This window comes from Gavialis gangeticus, unplaced genomic scaffold, assembly GCF_001723915.1.
Source record: "Gavialis gangeticus isolate Ggan-Ray unplaced genomic scaffold, GavGan_comp1, whole genome shotgun sequence".
Classification (NCBI taxonomy): domain Eukaryota; kingdom Metazoa; phylum Chordata; order Crocodylia; family Gavialidae; genus Gavialis; species Gavialis gangeticus.
Window position 1 is genome coordinate 29,379,916 of NW_017728995.1, and position 8,081 is coordinate 29,387,996.

General features: G+C 44.4%; 1 protein-coding gene across 3 annotated transcripts in view; it reads left to right on the forward strand.

Moving 5' to 3' along the window:
- ABCC5 (ATP binding cassette subfamily C member 5) overlaps nucleotides 1-8,081 on the forward strand; it is an 83,058-nt gene that overhangs the window by 53,660 nt on the left and 21,317 nt on the right. For all 3 annotated transcript variants that reach the window (XM_019503405.1, XM_019503407.1, XM_019503406.1), the window contains exons 14-20: nucleotides 232-304; nucleotides 960-1,163; nucleotides 1,806-1,949; nucleotides 3,819-3,924; nucleotides 4,617-4,801; nucleotides 7,094-7,240; nucleotides 7,513-7,642. In XM_019503405.1, coding sequence (XP_019358950.1) covers nucleotides 232-304; nucleotides 960-1,163; nucleotides 1,806-1,949; nucleotides 3,819-3,924; nucleotides 4,617-4,801; nucleotides 7,094-7,240; nucleotides 7,513-7,642 — 989 coding nt within the window. The remainder of the gene's footprint in view (nucleotides 1-231; nucleotides 305-959; nucleotides 1,164-1,805; nucleotides 1,950-3,818; nucleotides 3,925-4,616; nucleotides 4,802-7,093; nucleotides 7,241-7,512; nucleotides 7,643-8,081) is intronic.

Consider the following 8,081-nt stretch of genomic DNA (forward strand, 5'->3'; position numbering starts at 1 on the left):
GTAATCTTTCCTGCCATGGCAGGGGGTCGGACTAGATGAACTACTTAAGTCCCTTCTGACCCTAGGAACTATGAAACTATAAGCCCAGTTTATGGATGAGGAGCCCAGAGTAAATCAGTTGCTTCAGGATACAGGAGTTTCTAATGTTCACTTACGAATCGTAATGGTGTGTGAGCAGAATGTCCTCAAGAAGGCCAGATGTTCACTGCGTATCTGATTCATATTCTTTAGATACAATACTGTGTTGAATGGCTGCTGTCTGAGACCTGACCTAGCCATCCTGCCTAATGGGGACCTGACAGAGGTAAAAATTCTACTTGTGGTAATAGCAGACGGCTGTTCTCCTGTGGTGAGGGTGGGAAGGGCATCAGTCTGGTGTGCTTGATAAATGGATGGGTTGTTCTGTTTTTGCACTCCTGTCAAACGGGGACCTCTCAATCCTGGACTGTTGAGACTAATAATACCAGGAGTTTTAATTGTGAAATACTGACAGCGTGTTACTGGTACAACAACAAGCTAACTCCTTCCTCAGCAGAACCATTTCAACGTAACTTAAGCATAGTTAGTTGATAAGGAAATATGGCTGTGACTAAGGTTCAACCACGTTACTGTTCTGTGTGTTCATTGTATGATTCCTTTTCTGAAGAGAAGAAAGGTGGTTATCCATGTTGGTCAGAAATTGGGCAGAAGGCAGGGCAGGGGGTAGCACTTTCTAGACTGGTAGTGCCTGCCGAAGTAGGTTGTTGCCTACTAAAGCTGGTGCATTTCCAAATCAGTTAGTCTCTCAGGTGCCACCTTGCCCTGTTTTCTGCCTTTTACAGTAAGCATCTCCTAAATTTTAATAAGACCCATTTTCAGTTTTGTCCTTCACTGTAGTAGATGCACTATCCCTGGGATAAATGTGGCCTCACTACTTCTTGTGTTCAGCCTTGCAAAGACTGTGTATATATCTACCACAGATTGGTGAACGAGGAGCTAATCTGAGTGGAGGACAGCGCCAGAGAATCAGCCTTGCCCGAGCCCTGTACAGTGACAGGAGTATTTACATCCTTGATGATCCTCTTAGTGCCTTAGATGCTCACGTAGGAAACCACATTTTTAACAGTGCAATAAGGAAGCATTTGAAGTCAAAGACTGTCCTGTTCGTCACCCATCAGCTCCAGGTACAGCATCCTTTCTTGGACCTTGTATAGCTATCTGGAGAGGATGCTTTTAGGTTCGTCACCTTTTTCTCTTGTGCATTTTACATGCCCATACTTTGGTCTGTAATTGCATGACACTGTTTCCCTCACCTTCGGGGGTTGGTTGTTTGTATACACAAGGCATTTGCCGTGCTGTAGGTATCTAGTTGATGCCTGTGCAGCCTAATATGTGTCTGATGGAGGCTGGGAATACTTGGCTAGAGAGGCAACAGAGTTAAATGTTCCTACTCCAAAGCCATAAAGCCTGTTTGTCACTTCAGAGTACCTGGGAATCCATGCCAGTTAATTATGCCAGCAGTTACTGCCAAAAAAATCTGAGATTTGAGATTTTTTTTTGCTCTCTTCTGTATAGAAAATATCAGATTTAAAGATTCAGAGTCCGCCAGCAGAGGTCCTGCTAAATTGTGTATGTGCTGTATGGCTGTTAAGAGTAATCACAGTCCTCCAGCCCATGCAGGCTCCTTAGCTAATTAGGCAGATACTTTGGAGCTGGGGGAGGCGGGTTGCTTTTGATTCCCTGAAAGCTAGTGAACTACTTTAAAGCCCCATGTGTGCCCTTTATCTGAGATATTAAGGCTGTGTTCTTGCTGCTGTTGTCTCTAGTACCTTGTTGACTGTGACGAAGTGGTCTTCATGAAAGAGGGTTGTATTACTGAGAGAGGAAGCCACGAGGAGCTGATGAATTTAAATGGTGACTATGCAACAATTTTTAATAGCCTGCAGCTGGGAGAGACACCACACATTGAGGTACTCTACTTTCCATTTGTGAAAACTGTGACGTAAGTCCCTGTGCCTAGAGTTCGGTTACAGGAAGCCATGTAGTCACTCGAAAGAAATTTGTAAAATGACCTAGTAGATTGATTTGCCTCTTCAGAGAGATCCTGTAGGACATCTCCCACTGTGGTGTCGCTGTTCCTGTCCCAGCGTAGAAGTTCCTAGTACACAGTCCTGCCACTCATTTATTTAACATGGAGAAAATGTGTGAATTTTCATTGTGGTGCTCAGAAGACAAGGCACATCCCCCGCTTATAACACTGCACTTCCTTTCTATAATGTGTCCTCCCAGATTGGCACAGCTGAAATCTAGCTTTGGTGTTGATAGACCTCTTGTTAGGTTCTTACTGTGGTTCCAGCTTGGATGACTGAGGTACAGCAGAAGTAACATGACTTGCCCAAAAGTTATAAACAGCAGAGGGTTGAGAATTTGACTCTAAGTATCCCTTGTTCTTGGGACAGCTATGGAGAAATTGCCATAAATATGGACTGCAGTTTGAATGGTAGTACAGTCAGCAGGTTGTCATGTCACCTGGCAGTTACAGAAAAAGGCTTAAATTGGCATAATATAAAAGGAACCACTCCATAGGAGATGGAGCTTGTGTCTACACTATTTTTTTTTCACCTACGTAACTTTGTCATGCTTGCCCCAGCCCTTCCTGGGAGTTAGCACTGCTCCCATTTTTTATTTGAAAGTGTTTAGTTTTGATTTCTCTTAAACATGCAGTGCCTGTTATCTTAAATGGATTAAAAAGTATGGCATTAAATAATTTTTAAGAGATAAGAGACTGATTGTTGCATTGATTTGACATCTGCCTTCTAGACATCAAAAAAGAGATATTCCACTGAGAGAATGCTGCTATGTGGATGGCGATAACGCTAATGATAGGAGGTGTTTGATTGGATTTTGTGCTTGGCCAGTGGAAGAAGTGGAGGAATGTAATCAGTCACCCTGCATGTCCTCTCTTGGTGCTGTGAAGACTGTGGTCCCTTCACTTTTAAATTAAATCAATGACAGAGGCAGTGTGAGGTTCTCCAGGATGCACGCTTGGCTGGCCCATAAGTGCTAGCGCATGGAATGAGCAGTGGATTTGCAGACCACATGGTGCTGCAAGAGGAGGCTACTTGGGCTAGATGTTCCCTTCGGTTTGCCATATGCAGGATGTCTCTTTTGGTTTGAAGGATGGGAAAATGGCCCTGAAGATTTGTTACGGTCCTCAGTCAGGTCAATTGAAACCCGGAATGATTCATCTTGGAACAAAGTGTAACTTCCGTATCTGGGGAAGTGAACCGAGTACAGAAGAGCGACTGGGTGCACTTCAGGAGCTGTGCATTCAGCTTTCTGGGGGCATAAGTTCCACGTAGCCCAACTAAGCACTACAGAGCAGTCTTGGAAGCAGCACTGACTGTTTTTAGAAAAGAGCAATGAATGAGTACTACTGACGGGGCTGTCGGGTAGATGGCAGAAGAACATATATTAATTAGACTGTTGACACCTTTTGTGATGGGGAACACATCCTTCTGTGCACGTGAATAGCATACAACCTCGAGCACCATCAGACCCTAATCCTGACTAGGATCTTTGGGCATTACCACAGTACAAATTGATAACAATGCAGAATGGTAGAGGAGGGAAACTCATTCTGCTTGTGGTTGGCAAATATTCCTAGTGGCTATACATCTAGAGGTGATGAGGAGTATCCTGCCTGTTGGAAGCCTTTGTTCTCCTTCACATGCGGTTGATGAAAATATATTATTATGAGGATTTAGGCTTCAGGTGTGAATATCTAGTTAAGAGGAGAGATGAATCCAGTATGTTTCAGTGTGGTTTATTCTCTGCAGATTAATAATGTAAAGAAGAACAGCAGCAGTTCATTAAAGAGACCCCAGGAAAAGGGCACCAAAGCTGGATCTGTGAAGAAGGAGAAAGTGGTGAAGAAGGAAGAAGGTAACTATGGAATCAGGTTTCTGGCTCTACTTGTTAGATGTGCTGGGGACTGTGAAGTGTTCACATCTCAGAGGTTCCAAAAGCTGCCCCAAATCCTGGTCGCTCAGCTGGTCACCAGTACACCAGCTTAGGTTCAGTGGCCAATTCTGAAGAAAAGCTGGAAGAACTAGTACCACTTAGCCCAAAGAGGAGGGGAGTGAGGGGCAAACTTGTTAAGTCTCCAAAAACAGAAATGTCTTTTATAAAGAGAGTAGCAGTCAATTTTTCTCTGTATGTATAAGGGGCAGGACCAGAAGGGATGGGCTTAGATTGAAACAAAGGAGATTTGGGTTAGATATTCAGCAGAACTTTCTAACAGAGCAGGTTGTGAAGCACTGGGGTAGATTAGCTGCAGAGATGGTGGAATCTCCATCACTGGCACCATGTAAGATTAGGGCTGACGTACCTTTGTCTGGGACAGTTTAGATGGGCACGGTCCTGCCTTGAGCCTCCTAAACTGGCCTCTTCAGGTTCCTCCCAGCTCTGTTTTTTCTAGGATTTGTCCATTAAATACAGGACAGTCTGTCTACTGCTGTCCACATTTTAGTAGACTAGCACAGGAAAAGTGCATTTGACATAAGCCCCCAGTGTAAAATTTCATGGAGCGACTTTTCCCTTGCTCTTTCTGATCTCCCCCTTTTTGTCTTTTATAGGTCAGCTGGTGCAGTTGGAAGAGAAGGGCAAAGGCTCTGTCCCCTGGTCTGTTTATGGCATCTATATCCAGGCAGCTGGAGGCCCCTTTGCATTCCTGATCATCATGGCATTATTCGTGCTGAATGTGGGAAGCACAGCATTCAGCAACTGGTGGCTGAGCTACTGGATCAAGCAAGGCAGTGGAGTAAGAGGACTATCCTCTTCTAAGCCTCTAAATGGGGCAGGGAGGGGATCACTTGCTTGGGATTGTTTGGGATGAGTCTAAGACAAACAGCACTTCATCAAGGAGTCTGCTTGCATGAGTTCCCCAGGCGATGATCTGAAAGAAGCTTTTCTTCAATTTGGGAGAAGGGCGATGACCTAGGATAGTTCCAAATGTTTTTTCACTGAGGTGTTTAGATTATGAGTGTACTTGGAAGCCAAAGCCACATTTTGATGAGCTGAAAATTTTCACTTGAGTATATGAAATAGCTTGGGCAGTGCATGAGGGCAAGAGAGCTGTAGACGAAACCCAGCTGGCACTCGGCATTCTGCTGGTAAGGACTTCGGTGCATCCCACCATATAGGATTCTTCTCTCAGCTTCAGTGGAGATCTCTTGGGGTTGCCTCTGGTCAAAGGTGTTACAACATGTGCTGAATGAACCACAAGAAACTTGGTCAAAAATTACAGGGAGCACAACCCTGGAGCCTTGTTCTCTTTTTAAAAAAAAATCAGCTGAAGGAGAGAGAAACCAAGTATTTGCACAAGGGATAAGGCTAGCAAAGGCTGCTACACTAGGAGGTGCTTAGATATATTGGAAGACAGGAAGATACGAGGATCAGCATAATAGAACGACACACAAAAATTACTGGTTACTGCGGGGGGAGAACCCTGTATTTAATAAAAAAAAAAATAAGGAGTGTTACTAGCCCAGCCACCACAGGTATGTTTGTGTAATTATGTGAAAAAATGGGATGTTTGAAATTACTAAAACAGTGGTGAGCAAGTCCCAGGTAAAGGTGTAGTAAACACTGAAGAGTAACGTGTGGGACAGAAGACTAGAGACTTTTTTTTTTTTAACCACACAAGTATTTGGGAGGCTGGAAAACAGTGGCTTTTACCAGTATTTAAAGAGATTCCAAGAAAAAAGGCTGGACATTACTGACCTGTAAATCTAACATCTGTGCTAGGAAAAGCTTTTTGAGAGATTCATGTTTGCTGAAGGGTAAGTTAGGAAAAACGCAGTTCACTTAGGTAGATTTGTGATGATATGATTTTGTTTGTTAAATGTTGTTTAAAATAAGATTTCAGAGAATGCCTGGGTATTTAACATGGGTATCAGGAACGTCCATAGGTATAACCATTAATATTGGAAGGAGTGAAAACTTCATGCTTTTGGGATCCAACCCAGTCTTTAATTTTATCATGGCTGTGGATCAGACCTTGAAGGAGACAGCTGGTAACCATATACATTCATATGTGCTGCGGCCGGGGGGTTGTACCTTCTCGTGAAGTCTCTGTTGTCTGGCCACTGTCAAAGATGCAGGACTAGACTATTGGGCCCCTGGATCCAGCCATTCTGGTAGTTCCCGTATAAAGCAGAAAAGTAGATTTATTATTACATCTCTGGATTTTTTTGAAACCCCTTGGACAAAATTTAACTTGTGGTTGTGCTGCATAAACACCCCTGATATAGTTAGAGGGATGCATTGAAATGGCCAAAGGACTAGTTCAGAACAGCATTAGGAATGAGTGTGTGCCTCAGTCTGAAGCTTGGGACCTGCTGGAGTGCTGTTCTACAGTCCCTTGGTGCAAGCATTGCATTGATTGAGACGACACAGTGACTTTGTGTCATCGTTTTAATTCAAGATAATAAAGTAGAGGGAATATTTGATACTCGGAGGGTTAGCGCTGGAAAACAGTGTCATGTGCCTAGGCACGTAGCAGTGCACTATGGTAGAAATAACACTCTAACTATCTATAGCCTAAACTGCATTGAATTACTAAAGGGGGGAGAAAAAGGGATCTGGGTTTATTGACAGATCCTATTTATAAACTAAATACTCGGTTTGGCATGCAGCTGCAGGAAAGGTGGCTTCAGCCAGCCTTCCTTTCAAGAGGGAGGTATCCTTGTGTGTGTGTGTGTGCAGTGCCGCATATAATGGGCACGAAACCTGGCTGAGGTGTACTGTGAGACCCGTTTTAGCTGAGGTGAAGTCAGGCAGCATTAATGAATGTATGCAAAACAGCCCAAAGTCAAAGGGGCCTTGGCTTTGTCTTTGAGAGTTGCAAATCACCTTTTTGGGAGGCGCTGAGAAGATTTCTGCTTCGGATCATGTTTCTGTTTGCCATTCCAAATTGGCCATGGGGGCTTTAAAACAAAATTTAAAATAAAATGTAATGAAGCTTTCCTTAAGAATTCCTCGGACGTGTTAAGCCTTCGGGCCTGCTCCTGTTTTGAACAACCGTGTAACTGACCCCTTGGGTTTTACCCAGAACACCACTGTAATGTTGGGCAACGAGACGGTTGTGAGCAGCAGCATGAAAGATAATCCTCACATGTCCTACTACGCTGGCATCTATGCGCTGTCCATGGGAGTCATGCTGATTCTGAAAGCTGTTCGTGGGGTTGTCTTTGTCAAGGTAGGTGCCAAGGCCCCTTTCCCCCTCCTTCTCGTTTGCTGGGGTCCCAGATTCCTTGTTTTGGTTTTAATATGCGAGGGGCTTTGTTCATCTTCAGGGCTTCCATTAACCCATCACCCGGGCTTACCTCCTTGTTCATTGTTAACCTCCCTGGAGTCACTGGCTTTCTGCCACTGTGTGGCAGCATAAACCCAGTGGCTGCTACTTGTAGACAGAGAACCAAACGATCATTGTGGTGTTAAACACAGTAACCCGCTGTCCTGTGTTACCAGGGAACACTCAGAGCTTCCTCCAGGCTCCATGACGAACTCTTCAGAAGGATTCTGCGTAGTCCCATGAAGTTTTTTGACACCACGCCCACTGGGCGGATTCTCAATAGGTTCTCCAAAGATATGGATGAAGGTATGGCCCTCTGTCTGCAATGGTAGGGCAGGGTCCTCCTTCCCAGCTCCCCGGTAACCTGCTTTTGCCTCCCTGGCTGTAAAGAGGAGGACACCCTACAAGTTTTCTATGTAGGCTATGCATGTGCCTTTAGTACAGGGGGCATATTTGAAAAGTGCAAGTCAGTAGTTCAGTAATGCAGGGTTGGGCAACAGGCTGCCTTCTGAGAGTGGAAACCCCCCAAATCTGACTATTTGGATCAAACTAATATACAGCAAGCCACTTTCTTAGGTAAACACAATGCATTGGGGCTGGCAGCAGCTAGCACTGGGAGTGCCCTGTTTTTTTTCAGGGTGGGATTGAGCTCATTGCCTTTTTTGGTATTTGCTCTTTCAAAAGCAAAACCAGTATTCAGTTTTTGGTGCAGTAGGAGCTTTTTTACTGCTTGGGCAGAAGGCTG